The sequence below is a fragment of the Botrytis cinerea genome, chromosome 3 (genome assembly GCF_000143535.2).
Source record: "Botrytis cinerea B05.10 chromosome 3, complete sequence".
Lineage (NCBI taxonomy): Eukaryota > Fungi > Ascomycota > Leotiomycetes > Helotiales > Sclerotiniaceae > Botrytis > Botrytis cinerea.
The window spans coordinates 888,819-906,051 of record NC_037312.1 but is presented as its reverse complement, the minus strand read 5'-3'; the positions used below and the strand labels follow the sequence as shown (position 1 = coordinate 906,051).

Genomic DNA, 17,233 nt, shown 5'->3' with positions numbered 1-17,233 from the left:
GAATATATGGACTTGTAGGCAGATGATTGTTTCCTGGAGTATCAGAACGAGAAATTAAGGATAGGATTTCTGGACAGACGTATTATGATAACTCGCGCCGGATTGAACTAATTATCCTTTTTGATCGAGCGAGGATAAATATTGTACACAGCCTCTCCCTAATCGCGAATTGAATATTTCACAATATCTAAATTTCTACTCGGGTATCTACATACATACATAAAATTCCTTCCCAGCGCCCTTCCTTCTCCCCTCTAGATTTCCTTCCCCGCACCATCTTAAAATCACGCTCCCAAATCATAATAAATACACATCCCCGTTCTAAAATTATAAACAAAAGCATTCCTTGTAGTATCTTTATTCTGGAATGCCAAACCACTCATTAAATCATGAATTTCACCTATATAGCGACGTTCGGCTGTGGGAACTGAATGGGTAAGTTTGCGCCAGGACTCCGGATCTGAAAGCTTGGTTTCGCGGATTAAATCCATCACCTAGGGAATTGAGTATTAGTTTATAGGTTGGGATAAGATATGAATCACGAGATGAAGTAGTGGAGGGGAGGTATAAAGAGCTATTTGGATGAGCCATAAGATGCGATAAGGTCGTGAGGAAGGATGTATGACAGTGCTTAAATTGGGGATAGATGAGTATTAGATGGCTTACGTGATCTGTTGTTTCAACGGCGGCGATAGGGCCATCTAAAAATGAATGAACGACTTGATGGAGATGTTAGTATTAGTAGCAGAACAGATAGATTTGACAAAGGACTAGAAGAATGTAACTCACGAGTCGCAGCTCTTCCTTGAGCTTGCTCTACAATATTTCTTCTATTCGACTTCTTGCTCTTCGTACCGGCAAACAAAACTCGTACATCTTGTTCATGATCACTTGGTCCTGTATCTGGCTGACTATGTTGACGAGATAATCTAACAGATGTATTAATATCTTTACGTTGAAAATTTCAGATAAACTTACTTTGCTCTGTTGTAGGTACCTTCTCTCTGGTCTCTTTCACGCATTTCGCCACGAAGCCACGAAACTAATTGCGTAGAAGGTATATCGGCATCCGGAACGTCCTTCCTACCAGTAGTCTTACATCTTACGACGGAATCTTGCTTGATGATGATTATCCAAGAATAACTATCGTCTCGATATTTGGACAAGAGATCTTCAGGGGATCTTGAGTCTCGTGCTAGCTCGGCACTAATGTCATGCGACCATAAGTTTGATACCAATTCAACTCCAGTTGACCTTAGTGTTGCTGCATCATGACTTGCGACAAGTACATCACACTAACAATTAAATCAGTTGTGACTCATTTGATGACGGGTTTAGGGCGTTATTTTAACTCAAAATAACGAAGATTGCAATACTCACTCTCTTTGTGTTCCAAATACCTTGTACTTCCTCATCAGGCTTCTTCAAGAACCCCTTTGAATTTGCTTTGGGAAGTCGAGCCATCTTCTCCCATGCTAGATTGAAACCCACAGCGTGGCGTTCGTCGTTGATGTTTTTGTGATGTCGATTTTCTCGGATCAAAGAATCATATCGACCTCCTGCTGCAAATACATCCCGAACTTTTCTGTCGTACAAACAAGAAAAAAGTATTCCGCCTTTGTAAAACTTTTCTTTTAGACTTCCTAAAGGATTGACGTATATCTTTCTCTGGACCTCAAACCGCTTTGTATATCTATATTCGCACATTAGCGATGCTTGGTGGAGAAATCAGAAGAATCAAATTACATACGCAATCACATCACGTAGATGTGCGATGGAAGAAGAAGCTTTCTCGAAAATTTCGGTACCTTCGAAAATTACCTTTAGTTTTTGAAAGGCTTTAGTAGGGGTGTCTCTGAAATCAAAACGTTGGAGATCCTCAACGCTTGTGGCGGAAACCTGAAGTATGGGTTAGCAAGTGATTCCCTTTGAAAATTTCAAACTAATCATACCCCAACTAATGGTGATCTAAGTTCAGCTCTTATCTTCTGCCATGTCCATTGCTGTACGTTGAGCTTACTTAGTGTATCAGCAGCAGCTTGTCGTATACTAGGTTCGATGCGACAGAAGTCAAAGATTAGACCGAGTAAATCTGCATGATTTATGTGAAAGCACATTTGCGAGGAAGGTAAGGACGGAAAGCTAGCAACGATCTCATCTAAAACTTTGATAACCTCTGCTTCCTTTAGTGCTAGGTCTAAGCTGTCTGAAGTTACAACGTCAAAATCCACTTCACTGAATGTTTGTGGAGATGCGCCGTCGTGCTTATCGCGAAAGACGGTGCCAAAAGCAAAAGATCTTTCCACTGGAGGCTGGTGTTTCGCAATGGCGCGAGCATTTGGAACAGTGAGATCATAAGGTAGCTGTAAAAGAGTACCACTCTTGTCTAACAATTGAACAGCATTGACACCATAATGATCCGAAGATGGGAACAAAATGCTTCGGGGAGTTTCTACAGCTCCGTGGTTACGAAAAATGGAGATTAACTTTTGCTTGACAAGCCCTTGTAGCAACAAGTCGTTACCACTGGGAGTCGGAACTCCCATGTCCCAAGCATAATCCTTTGCTTGTTTTGTTGGTCTAGAGAAGAGAGCACTCATCATCTTTTGATGATATGGTGATTTTGAATCAGACAGACCAGCTAAAGTTTGACGGATTGTTTCACTTTCCATCTGAACTGGCAATTTCCTGCTTTGAAGAAGTTCAGAACTTGAGGGTCGTTCTTTTGGATTATGGTTAAGGAGAGACAAGATAATATCTGCCTGAACAGCTTTTCCGATCTTGTCAAAATTCGCCGGGAATACTGGATCCTTCTTTCTTAAGCCATCAATGACTTGAGCCTAAGCAGGGCGTTAGTATGGAATTTGCAGAACGTATGAGATACTAATCATCTGCTTCTATTTGGACCCAGAAGTAAGAGCTGTAAAGCCATATTATGTATATCAATAGCAAGAAAACATGGGAGCAATGAACTTACTCTCTCCATCCCGACAAGCGGAGTATAGCACATCTCGAAGAAAATTACACCAAGAGAATACATATCGACCTTGCCAGTGTACGGTCCTCCAGAAACTGCTGATCGAATTTCGGGGGCAATGTAGGAGAAAGTACCAATACTTCGTGTTAAATCCCCACTATTCTGCATCCCAGATGCTGATACCTTATCAATTGCCGAGTATTGACCCCTTGTAGCCAAACCTAGATCGCCTATCTTGACGTTTGAAGCACCATCGATGAAAACATTCTCTGGTTTGAGATCGCGATGAACAAAATTCAAGCTATGAATGTGGGCAAGACCTTCAAGAATTTGTCGAAAAACACGCCATATCTCCTCGTTATCTTTATATAGTCCTCGTCGAATAAGATCACGAAGCGTTCGCTTCTCACAATATTCCATAGATATGTACAGAATCGTTTTGAATGGGCGTGGGGGTCTCGGACTAGATCTACTTTCCCTATGTGCCAAAGCAAGCCGCCCATGCCCTCGGTTTCGAACATGTCCGTTAGGTTCTGCGGAATATTCGTCGTCTTCATCATCATCATCGGATTCATCATCGCTATCTGTTGCTTCATCATAACCGAATTCAATTTGATATCCGCTAGTTGACATGAAGTCAAGCCCCCCTGTACTCGTCGCGAACTCAACATGGGGCCCCGATCCTCCAGGGGAGGTATTACTGATAGATTCTTCTGTGGCAGCGTCCGTTGTTGTATTTTCATCATCTGTTTCGGAAAGGTCTGGAACTTCTTCCGTCCATGTACTAAAGTAACCTAAAATAACGTGAGTGTGTTTGTATTAAACATGGCATCATACCGGGACAATAAAATAAAATGATTGAAACCTCTTTCTCCTAGCTCACTCCCCGGTAATTTGAGGGATTGAGGATGATACTGATTTGACTTCCGACTTTGGCTAGAATTTTTTTTGGTGGCAGAGAATAGGAAAAAATAAGTACTCACGAACAACGGAAGGATGATTGAGTTGAGAGAGTAGGCGAGCCTCTTTTAGTACATCGTCTAGCTGAGCAGACGACTTTTGGGTAATCTTTTTGATGGCATATATTTGTCCATCTAATTTCTGCCTTGCTTTAACGACCTCCCCAAAGCCTCCTTTTCCTAAGCGACCCTCTTCAACAAAATCATGAGCATATCTTGAAAAAGGTCCAGTAAGACTCATGGAATCATGCCGAGGTCTACGTGGTGTGATAGGTGCTAACGATGATGTTGATCCGATCCTCGACAATATAGCAGACGTATCTTCGTCCATTATGGTAGCATCAGTAACAAGAAATTTACACGAACCTATCCAAAAATTAGTCAGGTTCGTTTATAGCAAATATGTAAATTCCACGAGAATCGTAAGCGAACAGGAGGACGAGTACTTACTGAGCGCGAACGCTCGCGGCCGTTTCTTCGGATCTGGATTGAATAGCTTAAGCATAAAATCGTGCAAAGCGTCGGATAAGTCCAATGAGTCTAGCATAGCCTTTGGAGATGAGTATTTTCGAGTAACATTCAACCCAAAAGCCATCTGAAGAAAAACAATACCAAGCTCCCATATGTCAGTTTTCGCGGTTCGTAGGCCGTCCCCTAAATTAGCAATTTCTGGAGGGAACCAGTATGCAGATTTTGACATGGCAGAGCTATCTATCTTTCTTTTTGTGATCTTACCACTCAGGGCATGTAGCTTTCTTTGATACCCAGCATCAGCAAGTTTTGGCCTGACGACCCCATCTGATTCCCGGAAAAGGAGTACATTTCCACAATGTATATCCTAGAACGAGGAGCGTCAGTATTCGAAGAACACGGGATTGCAATTAATGTGTGTACCTCATGAATAATTCCGTTTTCTTCGTGGAGGAATCTTAAAGCATCCAGTAGCTCTATAGTCCATGAACGAACTTTGTTCACATTCATATTCTCAACGATATCCAGGAATTCCTCCAAGGATCCTTTCTCGGCATACTCGCTCAAGATACTGACAGTCCAGGAAGAATCATTTCTGTGCGTCACAAAATTGGTCAACTTCAGCTACACGGAGAGCTCGATAAAATTACAGCAGCAAGATAGTAGCGAAAAACTCACTCTTCTTTTTCTACCTTAAAATCCAGAAGATTAAGAACATTGTCGTGTCTAATGCTCCTGAGCTTTTCTAATTCACTTTCCATCGCTTGCAATTGCCCCTTGACACCACGATCACTCAAGTTCGTATCAAGCAAGGTCTGCTTCAATACCAATAAAGGGGCGTAAGAGTTAACTGCGGGCCTAACGGTGTAGCAGCGAGATACAGGTCCTTGACGAATAAATGATTTACCAGTCACCGCCTGAAAGTATATTGGATTACTCTCAGCATCCAGAACCGAGACTTGGCGATCTAGCATCTCGTGATCATGAATCATCTTATCAATTCCAGAATTGGAGACGGTGATTGAGGGGGGAGGTTGGTTCTTCCGTTTTGTTTCTTTCGCTTTGGCACGTTGTCTCTTTAACTCATCTTGCACCAAGGAGCCAAGCATTCTCTCTTCTTCCTGGGACTCCAACCTATAATAAATTTAGCACTTTTGAGAGGTAATGATACGCTAAGATACCAAGAGTGATCAGCTGATCCCAAAGGAGAAGAAAGAAAAGGAGATATACTAACATTTTTTTCTTCTCTTCTTCTAAACGCTGATCTTCAAGTATCTGGGCAGCAGCCGCTTCATGAGCTGCACGCTCTTCTTGTAAAGTGGGTAGTTCCCGACCTGCAGCTTTCGCTTCAGCAGCTTGCTCTAAAACTTCCTGACAAGCAGTAACAATTTCCATAATCATGGCTTGTTCCTCCTTGATCAGTTCTTTGGGTAATGTCTCAATGATTTTCTGGAGCTTAAATTTTGTAGACTCCCGAAGGCCGTCGGTATTCTTTAGAGTCAACAGTGGCGCCGACTTGGGATAGGTCAGGGTCAGGGTGACTCCCAACGTCACCGAGAAATCCTCATCAGAAGTTTTGATAAATATCTCAAATGATGGTTCCGATTTCTGTACAAAATTAGATTCACGTCATGCATCACCTGTGAACGAATTTTACAGACCTTCCATGCCGATTGATGTGTTTCAATACGCCGAAAGTCATCGCCGTATATTGAGGCGAGAGCAATTAACTCGTCATCTTGGGTCTCTTGATATGGGGATTTTGGTGAGTCGTTTGCGATATCATTGTTTTTCAATGAAGGAAACGTATTTAAGGGCTTTTTTTGCTGTGCTTTCTTTCCCCATGGGCTATTTGCTGGAGGCATGATGGAAACTGGGTTATGGCGCTTGTTTGATATGGTACTGATTTATATATTTCAATATCTGAATTCGTCGTTGAGATTCAAAAAACAACAGATGCGTGCGGCCGAGGCCACAGCTTAGCCTATGCAGACATTATGAGTTTTGTCCAGTTTAAGTATGTTAGAAAATTTATATGTCGTTCTAATCACGCTTTCCTTTCTTGCCGTCAAATATATATTTAAATGATAAACGCATGAGGCGAGGCAGGCAAGGCTGAATGGCCAGCCTATCAACTATGACTAACAACCTTGTCGTCATATAGCGGCGCTAATCTCTTTGCAGCATAACCTCCGTGGTCCGATCTTTGTATCGCACAAGGCTCAAAATTTCTGGTGAGTCAATTCCTTATCTGTTGAGAGAGTGCTTTTAGTATTGAAATAAAGTGCTAGGTAGGCCAATCGATCTTCTCTTGAGTCAATCGAGTTATTGTCGCCCTCGCAAGATAGTTTGCAGATCATCATCTTTACACAATGGCTCTCAACGCATGCACGAAGCTCCCAGTAGCTCGATTGATCAGACCATCAGCTTCCTATCACCCCGCAATTAGCAGCATCCGATACTACTCTGCACCCCCCGAGAGCACGATACCGGCCGCAAAGCTAAAATACATTCCCACAAGTGGCACATACCCCAAAGGATTCTTAGTTTCCGGAACTCATGTAGGAGTTAAGCCAACCAACAAATCTACACCAGATCTTGCTTTCCTCGCCTCGGAGACACCATGTGCGGCTGCAGCTGTGTTTACAAAGAACAAGTTCCAGGCGGCTCCAGTCACTGTGAGCAGGAAGATGCTACAAAGAAGGAGTAACACTGGAATCCGTTCAGTCATTATCAATTCAGGATGTGCAAATGCTGTGACCGGAAAGGGTGGAATGGAAGACGCTGAGAAGATGGGTGCTGAAGCTGATAGATGTTTTGATACACCCAGTGATGGTAAAGGTGGGAGTTCAATAGTGATGAGCACTGGTGTAATTGGTCAAAGGTTCGAAGACCTGCTTCTACCTCGTTTGGAATTCTAACTTCACTTAAACCTTGACTAAACCTTTTGATTCAGACTGCCGATCCAGAAAATATTACTCAAAATACCTACCGCATTTGATGGTCTAGGAAGCTCTCACGAGCATTGGTTGGCGACTGCAACCGCGATCTGTACTACCGACACATTTCCAAAACTCTTATCCCGAACATTCTCCTTGCCATCCTCCCCAGAAGTGGAATACAGGATGGCTGGCATGACAAAGGGTGCCGGAATGATACATCCAAATATGGCTACTTTGTTAGGAATGATCGCAACGGATGCACCTATCGCACCTACATTACTGCCATCCCTACTCACAAAAGCCGTTAACAAGTCATTCAACAGCATCTCTATTGATGGTGACACTTCTACGAATGACACGGTTGCTGTCTTGGCAAACGGAGCAGCTGGAGGAAAGGAGGTCACCTCTGAATCTTCCGAAGATCATGCTGCATTCCAGAAAGTTTTGACTGAGTTCGCTACTGATCTTGCCAAGCTTGTCGTTCGTGATGGTGAAGGTGCCACTAAGTTTGTCACTATCCGTGTAACAGAGGCCCCGTCAGAAATTGGAGCACGCAAAATTGCTAGCACGATCGCAAGATCTCCCTTAGTAAAGACTGCATTGTATGGTAAAGATGCAAACTGGGGCCGCATTCTATGTGCTACTGGCTATTCCCAAATCTCGGAACCAGGCCAGCCCATAAACGAGGTTCCAGAAATCATCCCCGAGAAGACTAGTGTCTCATTCATTCCCTCAGATGGCTCACCAGAACTTAAACTTCTGGTGAACGGAGAGCCAGAATCAGTGGATGAGGCTCGCGCTGCTGAAATCTTGGAACATGAAGATCTTGAAATCTTGATTAAGCTTGGTGGTGGAAAGGAGGAGGCAGTGTACTGGACTTGTGATTTCAGGTATGAGCCCAACGCCCACGCTGACAAGACAAAAACTAACATCATACAGTCATGAATATGTCACAATTAATGGAGACTATAGGACATAAATAATGAAAACAACAAGTTCAACAATAGTTGAACTGAAAACTTGTAATTTCTCAGAGGAACATGTTTTGATTGTACATAGAAGAAAGGTGAAGGAGGACGCATAACAGTAAAAACGCACTCCAAGGAAAGCAGCATAGCGAGATGATAGAAATACCCAAGCTTGCATAACAAAAAACCACCATAAAGAATTCAATTTGAACCTTACCTTGTGCATAAGTAAAACAGTTATCCATGTCTTCTCGTGCTGCTCCAATCGATCCTCGAGATGACCATCGTGCCAGAATCAGGCTGTTTAAAACTTCCACCTCAATTCTCACTTAAATTTCTGCAAGCAATCTGAGAAAGGGGCACATGCAATGCTAATCTCATTCTCTCGTTCGCATATGTACATTCCAGACCATATTTCCATCTCACGCTCTTTCAACAGTCTCAGGGGTCCACGCAGTAATCTTCGGTTTGACACTAAGGGGAAACATCAGCTCAAACGCACTTACTTGGCTAATAATTTGTACACAAGCACTCACGTAGAATATGTCTTGAAAGCAGCACGGCTCATAGTGAAAGTTGGTCTATGATCTGGTAACTGCCAAGGTTGTTTTTGCTGCAAGAGAAGATCTTCGGTCGGTGGCTTATCTACCATGTATGAGATCCATGCGTGCCATCCGGGCTCGATTTGACATCTATGGAGAGCGTGTTAAAAGAAGACAATTCGGTGAGGGGCGCGAGATGTTCCTTACGGGCTGAATTCGTCGTCCTTGTAGTCTACCCATCTTGTGCGTACTGTATGTTGGTGTAAGCATATTTGGGCTGGTAGATCTCATATTATGGCAGGTTCGTACGTGGTAGTTCATCCTCTAGGTTCTCAAAATACTTGTTGCCATATCGATCCTTTGCGATGAAGGTTCCGGCCTTGGTATCACCTGTTTCCCATGAGCTTTAATCTCTCAGCTATCGTTTCGAGCATTGAGTACCTTGATACTATATTTCAAAATCCATCCATCAGCATCGGTGTTCGCTTTGTGGTGGGCTCGCTATAAGTGTACTTACGTGCATTTGATGAAGAGCATCCTGTATTTTGATCAGCAATCTGGTAGGCGCATATTGAGGGCCTTCATACCTTGACACCTACTCTGCGCAGATTGCGCAAAGTCCGCAGAATTGTAGACATCTTGTTGACGTTGCAATGGGTTGACTTAATGATAATATTCAAAGAAGATTGAGGTTCATGAAGTCGTCGCCCATTCGGCCCGCCGCTTTTGCACTAGCGATATCAAACGCTATCACTATCCTATCGGCTTCTCGAAATTTCAAATCTTCAACATCGCAAATCGAGGATTCACAGAGGTATTCCGAAACATACAGAAAGACATGATCGTTAGGACTATTACACGCTGTTCTCGAATTCGAAAGGTTCCCTCCTTTCAACCACCATTACAACGAATGAAACAGCGAGCACATTCGACATCTACAAGCTCTACTACTACCACGCCCACAGCACCCTCTCCAGCTTCCATACTAGGCGCTTTTACAGATGAATGTGATAAGCTAGCTCCAAAATTTGAGGTGGATGCTTCGCAGATACAAATTTTACGAACGCCGTCAGAGTTTTACGAGACGTTGAAGGTTGGCATAGACAGCAATTGGCCATTGGCGGATGGGACAGATGCTGATGGACGGATATAGAGCAAAATACTGGCAGCAGAGACACGAGTTTTCTTATCGACTTTGTATATAGGAAAAACAGAACATGAATTAGTACATACAGATATTCTCCCAATTTAATAGCATACATGAATAATAACTATGTGTAGATATCCACACTTCAGCAAGCTCTGCGTGCAAACCCAGATTTGAAACTTAGTATTCTCACTGATGCCTTGAGAGGAACAAGAGAGTCTCCCAGTGCGTCATGTGCTTCACTTCTTGCCCCGCTGGTGTCAGAGTTTGGTGCAGATAGAGTCGAGATCCGTATGTACCATACCCCGAATTTGAATGGTTTGAGGAAAAAGTATATTCCCAAACGAATTAATGAAGGATGGGGTTTGCAGCACATGAAATTATATGGAGTGGATGATGAAATTATTATATCCGGGTATGTCGTTAAGCACAGCTTTGAGTAGGTTTGAATACTAATAGGACCCGAAAAGAGCAAATCTATCCAGTGACTATTTCACAAATCGACAAGATAGATATCATGTGTTTTCCTCTAAAGAAGTCACGCAGTATTTCTACAACATCCAGAATGCAGTCTCAAGTTTGAGCTTCTTGGTATCACCAGATCCTCAATTACCTGCTGGATACACGCTTGAATGGCCTTCCTCAAATTCCTGCCCTTCCCCTCTGGCAGACTCCCAAAAATACATCTCTCATGCATCATCCATTCTCACACCCTTGATTCAAGCTTCAACAACATCGAATTCGACATCCCGCAATCCTCAAGCTAACACAACGATATATCCCATCTCCCAGTTCACACCATTGTTCCCGTCAACTTCCGACACATCCACCGAACTTCCCCTGCTCACCCGTCTCCTTACCTTTCTCAATTCTCCCACCACCCCTTCATCTTGGACTTTCACAGCCGGCTACTTCAACCCGTCGCCAACTCTTACGTCTCTGCTCCTCCACACAACATCTAAAAATAACACAGTCCTAACCGCTTCCCCTCACGCGAACGGTTTCTACAATTCCCCTGGAGTCTCAGGCATGCTCCCCGCAGCCTACACCTTGCTACTCCGCAAATTCCTCGTCGCAGCTCAGAAGATTCAAGGACCCTCTCCATCCATCACTCTACGAGAATGGAAAAGAGGAACTGTCAATGAGCCTGAAGGTTGGACGTATCACGCTAAGGGACTTTGGGTATCATTCCCCACCCAGTCATCCCCTTCATCCCCAACCGAGACTCCCAAGCCGGCAATCACAGTGCTGGGTAGTAGTAACTATACCAAACGATCCTATACATTAGATCTCGAAACAGGTGTCATGATCGTAACCCGAGATCCGGAGTTGCAAGAAAGACTGAGACAGGAAAGAGATGGCCTAGGAGAGTGGGCAAGCGAGGTGGGGATGAAGGAGTTCCAGAGTAGTGAGAGGAGAGTGGGGCTGCATGTTAGGATTGCGATGTGGATTGTGGGGGTTGTGGGCGGTGCTTTGTAAAAGAGACTCCATGTCTTACATTTGGCCCGACACATTGAAAGAGGTACTGCTGAAGACGCGGTGAAATTAGATCATGGGCGTCGTGATACACCTAGAAACATATATAGATATCACACCGAACATTCACAGACATTCGATTCTCCAAGTTCAGACATGTACGATTTGCGTGCAATTCTTCTATTATTAAGTGATTATATGTAACTTTTAACAACTACAATTCATCCCTCTTCCTCAAACCAGTTTCCACCGGTCTCATTCTAAACATCTTTACCCCATGCGCCTCCACATCAGCAACCACTGTTCCACTAGGTTTAACCGTGCCTGTCAAATTCCCCAACAACTCACTTCTCCCGGCTGCCAACCCATCCGCATAACTCATTTCCGTAGCATTGTACCTCCCAGCGCCAACTGTCGTAGCATTATATCCCGTTGTCGCATTTCCAGTCGCTGTACTAGCGTCAATAATTGCTTTAGCAGTAGCATCATCCATGCGATTTGCCCAGAGATCACGTAACTCCCATTCCATGGAGACTTGTTTGGCTGTGCCTCCGGTGCCGTAATCGATGAAGATGTCGGCCAATGTTGCATTCATGGTAAGAGTTTCATTGCCACCATTGATGAGGAGGAGGACAAAGTCACTGGTCGTACTGTTGGTGGTGGATTGGAGAGAACCGGACCACATTTGGATTGTGGCAACGCCGTTTTCATCAGTAGCATCAGTAGAGTACATCCAGCGACGAGCGGCACTGCTGCCTAGTGGATCTTGGTTCACGGCGATAACTGCTGGGTTGGAGAGGATCGCTAGATCGGCAGGTTGGATTTCGCGTAAGTCGTTGCCGAGAATGAGGGGGCTTTTTACGACGGCCCCTTTTTGTTATTAGCATTTTGTATTTCTTGACTCAGAAATGAATTTAAGAGACTTACACATGCTGAAGTGTGCTACATATTCCGAGTCAGTCATTCCTCCATTGCCAACCTCTAACATATCTAGATCGTTCCAGGCACCTGGTTGGGCCTTTGATACGATGAAAGAAGCTTTGTTCATAATATTGACAATTGAGCACTATGTATTCTTCATTAGTTGGTTGCTTGAAGTGTCTGGGTAGAAGAGCTTACATGAAAGCCGGGTAATACGCAGTTGAATGCATCAGGGCCATCGCATGGACATCTTGCGTCTGCTCTGTCCCATGAATCATACACATCGCCGGATATTCTCCAACTATTTGCTGTAGTTGAACCCCAATTCCATGGAGAGTCTTCTCCCCAATTGCAAAGGGAGTAGACAATAGGCCGCCCAGTAGCATTGAGTGCTTTCGCCATCACCTGATATCTGGAACATAATCAGCCTGATTTCTTAGAAACACCTAAAATTCCTAGTCTCCGATACAGTTGTATCCCCGGATTTGTGATATTTCTTACCTTTGGGAACTCAAATATTGTGTTCCTGCCTGTCCAGTGTTGTAACAATTATCATATTTCAGATAATCAATTCCCACCGAAGCAAAATAATTCGCATCGACAGTTTCATATCCTAGACTTCCTGCGTATCCGCCACAGGTGTACTCGCCAGCGTCTGAGTACATACCAAACTTCAAACCAAGATCATGGATTGCATCTGCTACAGCCTTCATTCCTTGCGGAAATTTATCTGCATCGGCGACAAGAGTGTTGTTGTCGCTAGCGTTTCGCCCATTACTCCAACAATCATCGAGAATAACATATTGATATCCTAGATCTTTAAGACCATAATCAACAATCAAATCGGCTGTTTGAAGAAGAAGCTCCTCAGACACATCACAACCTAGGGCATTCCAATTGTCCCATCCCATTTGCGGGGTTCTAGCTAGGCCATTGTTGACAGCATCCACTCTGGAAACTAATAAGGTAGCGAGAACGCCGAAGATACTTCTTGTCGACATCTTCAATTGCGAGAGATTGAGAATGGTGCGTGAAGAAAATTTTCTGGAGAAACACCAGCTTTTATAGGTCAAAAAACTCCCATCGGAGTATTTACTAGTTGTATCCAGGTACAATCCACTTGTCTACCAATGACTTCACAGACCGAGTAAAAGCAAGATTCCTAGCGGGGTAATGCTGCACTCCGCAGCTTAACATACATGTTATTATTGAAAGATACGAAGAGTATCCGGAGTTAGACATGCAAATTTGCATAGATCGTACAAATAACTCTTACAGACGAATTCTCTATTTGCGGAGATAAGACCATCTAATATAGTTTGTGATGTAATTGAAAATGTTCTGCCGTCTTCCTGTGAGCGGCTTAGGGGAATTATACAGAGCTTTAGCACTGGCCGATCCTGCTTGCTTTTGGAAAGAATCAACAAATGCAAAAGTTATGTATACTCAAGTACCTAGGTACGTACTTGTAGATTCGGCTCGGATCATTGGTTAAACCCCGCATCTCCACCAAACCCCGCACGTCGTTAGGTTTGAATCTCGGAGTACAAACTACGAATCGAGACACTTGCAGGACAGGAGACAAAAAAGAAGCAGAAGACAGTGCAGGCACCACGACTCTAGTAGCTTGGCTGTTCTTGACAATGAAATCGACCTCGGAGCGAATTGATATTAGGCCGGGGTTAAACCACCAGTAATTCACTTCTTCCTAGATTGCTGCCGACCATATTACCGTAGGCGTAGAACTACATACTCTGTACAGCACATTGCCAAGCGTTCATCTCATGGCCGGCGAAGTTTAATCAATGCCGACGTCGGAAAGGCTCGATCCGCACCAACCTCGTCGGAGGAAGCTGAGACTAACCCCGTCACCTACTGAGTGACTGCAGGTTTGTCGTGCGAAGTCGCTAAAATGGCGGTAAAGCTTTCATACGCCACTCGTGCTAGATACATGGTTACCTCATATGGTATTCATAGCCGGCGCGTAAATTTTGTAAAGTCTCTGTTGGTCACTCTGTCGCGGACCCTGAGACATACGAGCCGAAGAAATATTGAAACAGTTGCAATTGTTGGCCATTTCATTGAGTGAGTAATTTTAGCATTGACGAGGTGTCAATATAGGCGGTTTCCGTTTTGGATTGTCCTTAGTAAGCGGCTTCTTCACGCGCCGCCATTATCGTCCCAGCTCTCTTATTCAAGAATTTCCAACACTGACGTCCTAAATAATTTACTCTTACTATGAATTCCTAGATTGCTTAAGTCAAGACAAACACAGAAGTTCAACATCATTTGGAACTATTCCTGTACTTTTGAAAATGTCTCAAGAGTCATCATTCTACCCTTGTGCAACGGCCAACGGGTACGCCAGCCCAGCCAAGAATCCCACACTAGTCTTACAATCCGACGATAGAAACAAGTCGTTGAGAGCTTCTTACACAAACGCATCCAGCATCATAAAACACGAGCTTGCAGAAGCTGACAGTCGGCAGTAAATACGGCCCCATTCCTACCGTTCCGCGCGCAAGCTGGTCAAGGGGTTCAGGGCCTTTTGATCTACATGATGGCGAGCTTTTCACGATTCAAACCCAATGTGCCGGAAATACTCCAACACGAATGCGTTCGGGCGAGCTTCATGTTGGCGTTTTTTTGTGTCATCTTTCTTTTCCTGGTAGTTCTGGGAATACTGCCAGTTTTTGATTCGAATACCAGTTCCTAGAGTTAGCTGTTGGAGGCAGTGCAAAGTCGTCAATCGAGCCACAAGGTGCCCTCGTACAAATGACAAAGCTGTGATATATATAGAGCTTCATGCATTATAACTATCTTAAGAGTTATGATTTGTGGTTTGAAGCATCGACTATTCCTTAGCACTGCCGCTGTTTAGCTTCTCAGTTTACCATTGTACTTTGTACTGTTATTTTCGCTCGTCATCTTCTCACCCCCCTTTGAAGGTTTCTAGACCCAAATTTGCATTGTAATGTGGCGCTGGGCATACACGAGTGGATGATGGGGTTCAACCCGAAGCATATCTCGTGAGATCCCTGGCATAAATGGCCTTAAGCGTCGGGTTTAGGAGTTGAATCCCAGGGATACTACCCAAATCCGATCGGCCGGGAAGGTAAATTCTACCCCTAAAAATTTCGGGCACGAGATTTACAGAGAGAATGTACTTTCTAATTGAGTAGCCTGAAAACAAGTGGCGGGTATTCATTGGTTATGAAACATTAAAAAGAGCTATGATTGGGAGATTGTACCGTCGTCCTTTATTATTGGATAACTGTACGATGCAAGAATTACTCGCGCGACCGCAGCCTCGACTCAGAGGTGTCCGGGGGGGGTCTACAATGACTATGAATTGAAAATTCGTGTTTTGATGGCCATGGTTTCTCAGCACACTGTTGGAGGTATTCCGAGTGTAAAGATGAATTTCTCTATATATGTAGCAACTGTTCGAAGTATATTGTTTTCATCATCAATCAAATCTTTACCACTGAATCAACTGTCTCGATGTCTATGCCTACGTTCGTGTGCGTTCCTGGCTTTTGCCACACTCCAGCTATATTTGATCCCCTCAGAACCCTTCTCGGTCACTACGGTTATCCTGTTCTTCCAGTTCAGCTTCCGTCAGTACTTGCGAATGGAAATCACGCATCAAACGATCCTGCTCAGGATACTAGAGCAATTCGAAGTTCAGTGTCACATCTTGTAGAGGCAGGTCACGATGTCATTGTGGTCCTACATTCTTATGCCGGTGTTCCAGGCGGCGATGCCTTGCAAGGCTTAGGGAAAACAGACAGGGCACAAAGAGGCCTTAGAGGTGGAGTTCTACGAATCGTATTCGTCATGGCATGGATTGTGCAAGAGGGCTTCAAAATGTGCGAAGAAGGAGACTATAGTTCTTTCCCACCATATATGCAGTGTAATACAACTTCACGTGTAAGTCAATCAACTCATATTTCTTATTTCCGCCGGACATGTTCCATGATACTCGCGGTTATAATCTGGTCGAGAAGTTTTGGCTCCTCATTCCGGTTTAGACTTTTGCGCTTGTCCTGTATTGAATTCTAACTTGCGTTCACTAAACGTTAGAAAAAGGCTGTTACTGTGTCTATTCCATCTGCGTCGGCAATCCAATACTTTTACAACGATTTACCACATGAGCATGCCGAATATGTGAGTTATTGTAGCTATATCAAAGCACTCTTTACTAAGCCACCTAGTATGCACACATTATGCGCCCCCAAGCAACATCCGCATTGTACCACAGAACGACAATGGCAGCATGGCGCACAATTCCTACCACATACGTCCTATGCCCACTAGACAATGTACTAACAGATGCATACGCCCGACTCATGCTCAGTTCGGCCCAAGAATCAGGTAGTAGTATCGATACTATAGAGGTATGCGAGGGGGCGGGAAGTTGCTGTTGGTTGGGGTCCGGTGCCGATTCGTTTGCGAGAGTCTTAAGACGGGCCGCAGGAGAGATGGTATGAGCGCGTAAGGGGATAAAGCAGGGATCGGTACTTGCTGATGCACGTAAGATTGAAATTTGGCATTCGATTTAAATGGACGGAAGGTTGGATTTTGGAATGGCGGGGATAAAACTTGGCGTGGAGGCGGAAATCTTTTGGGGGCGGAGTTTCGGTTTACGATACGGACATTATATCATTGGGTAGTTAACATTTCATGTGGAGTTCAAATAAAAGGTTTCAAGGCCCTGGCCGCCAACATCTTCGTGTTTATTGCAAAATTTCTGATCAGATCTGGCCCAATATTACGATAAGAAAATAACTGCCATATTATGGTCACTTCACCAGTGGCTAGAAATAA

The 17,233-nt window shown here is 44.0% G+C and overlaps 6 protein-coding genes across 8 annotated transcripts; 3 read left to right on the top strand and 3 right to left on the bottom strand.

The window, feature by feature from the left end:
• Positions 1–70: 70 nt before the first annotated feature.
• Positions 71–6,502, bottom strand: BCIN_03g02750 (hypothetical protein). Of its 2 annotated transcripts, XM_024691842.1 has the most exons (14): positions 6,069–6,502; positions 5,642–6,015; positions 5,086–5,541; positions 4,831–5,002; positions 4,387–4,774; positions 3,961–4,302; positions 2,978–3,771; positions 1,953–2,840; positions 1,751–1,899; positions 1,381–1,693; positions 979–1,295; positions 790–929; positions 667–719; positions 71–494 (listed from the first exon to the last, which is right to left on the bottom strand). In XM_024691842.1, exons 1-14 carry the CDS (start codon positions 6,270–6,272, stop codon positions 285–287), a joined length of 4,800 nt encoding a protein of 1,599 aa, XP_024547616.1. In that variant the 5' UTR covers positions 6,273–6,502; the 3' UTR covers positions 71–284. The 2 variants fall into 2 exon arrangements, with proteins under 2 accessions (XP_024547616.1, XP_024547615.1); XM_024691843.1 differs by lacking the exons at positions 71–494; positions 667–719; positions 790–929; ... (6 more) ...; positions 4,387–4,774; positions 4,831–5,002 and having other exon boundaries at positions 5,102–5,579.
• A 158-nt stretch (positions 6,503–6,660) lies between these two features.
• BCIN_03g02740 (hypothetical protein) lies at positions 6,661–8,507 on the top strand. Its single transcript, XM_001554970.2, has 3 exons — positions 6,661–7,291; positions 7,364–8,239; positions 8,289–8,507. Exons 1-3 carry the CDS (start codon positions 6,780–6,782, stop codon positions 8,326–8,328), a joined length of 1,428 nt encoding a protein of 475 aa, XP_001555020.1. The 5' UTR covers positions 6,661–6,779; the 3' UTR covers positions 8,329–8,507.
• A 3-nt stretch (positions 8,508–8,510) lies between these two features.
• BCIN_03g02730 (hypothetical protein) lies at positions 8,511–9,581 on the bottom strand. Its single transcript, XM_024691841.1, has 7 exons — positions 9,447–9,581; positions 9,377–9,397; positions 9,301–9,307; positions 9,169–9,249; positions 9,067–9,109; positions 8,854–9,009; positions 8,511–8,791 (listed from the first exon to the last, which is right to left on the bottom strand). Exons 1-7 carry the CDS (start codon positions 9,495–9,497, stop codon positions 8,740–8,742), a joined length of 411 nt encoding a protein of 136 aa, XP_024547614.1. The 5' UTR covers positions 9,498–9,581; the 3' UTR covers positions 8,511–8,739.
• A 49-nt stretch (positions 9,582–9,630) lies between these two features.
• Bcpgs1 lies at positions 9,631–11,629 on the top strand. Its single transcript, XM_024691840.1, has 4 exons — positions 9,631–9,952; positions 10,013–10,084; positions 10,141–10,421; positions 10,477–11,629. The coding sequence occupies exons 1-4, from the start codon at positions 9,698–9,700 to the stop codon at positions 11,483–11,485; spliced, it is 1,617 nt and encodes a 538-aa protein (XP_024547613.1). The 5' UTR covers positions 9,631–9,697; the 3' UTR covers positions 11,486–11,629.
• A 10-nt stretch (positions 11,630–11,639) lies between these two features.
• Positions 11,640–13,675, bottom strand: BCIN_03g02710 (hypothetical protein). The gene is made up of 4 exons (XM_024691839.1): positions 12,905–13,675; positions 12,602–12,815; positions 12,410–12,548; positions 11,640–12,352 (listed from the first exon to the last, which is right to left on the bottom strand). Exons 1-4 carry the CDS (start codon positions 13,402–13,404, stop codon positions 11,697–11,699), a joined length of 1,509 nt encoding a protein of 502 aa, XP_024547612.1. The 5' UTR covers positions 13,405–13,675; the 3' UTR covers positions 11,640–11,696.
• Positions 13,676–14,618: 943 nt separating this feature from the next.
• Positions 14,619–17,130, top strand: BCIN_03g02700 (hypothetical protein). Of its 2 annotated transcripts, none has more exons than XM_024691838.1 (3): positions 14,619–16,336; positions 16,496–16,573; positions 16,621–17,130. In XM_024691838.1, the coding sequence occupies exons 1-3, from the start codon at positions 15,908–15,910 to the stop codon at positions 16,894–16,896; spliced, it is 783 nt and encodes a 260-aa protein (XP_024547611.1). In that variant the 5' UTR covers positions 14,619–15,907; the 3' UTR covers positions 16,897–17,130. The 2 variants fall into 2 exon arrangements, with proteins under 2 accessions (XP_024547611.1, XP_001555025.1); XM_001554975.2 differs by having other exon boundaries at positions 16,490–16,573.
• The last annotated feature ends 103 nt before the right edge of the window (positions 17,131–17,233 follow it).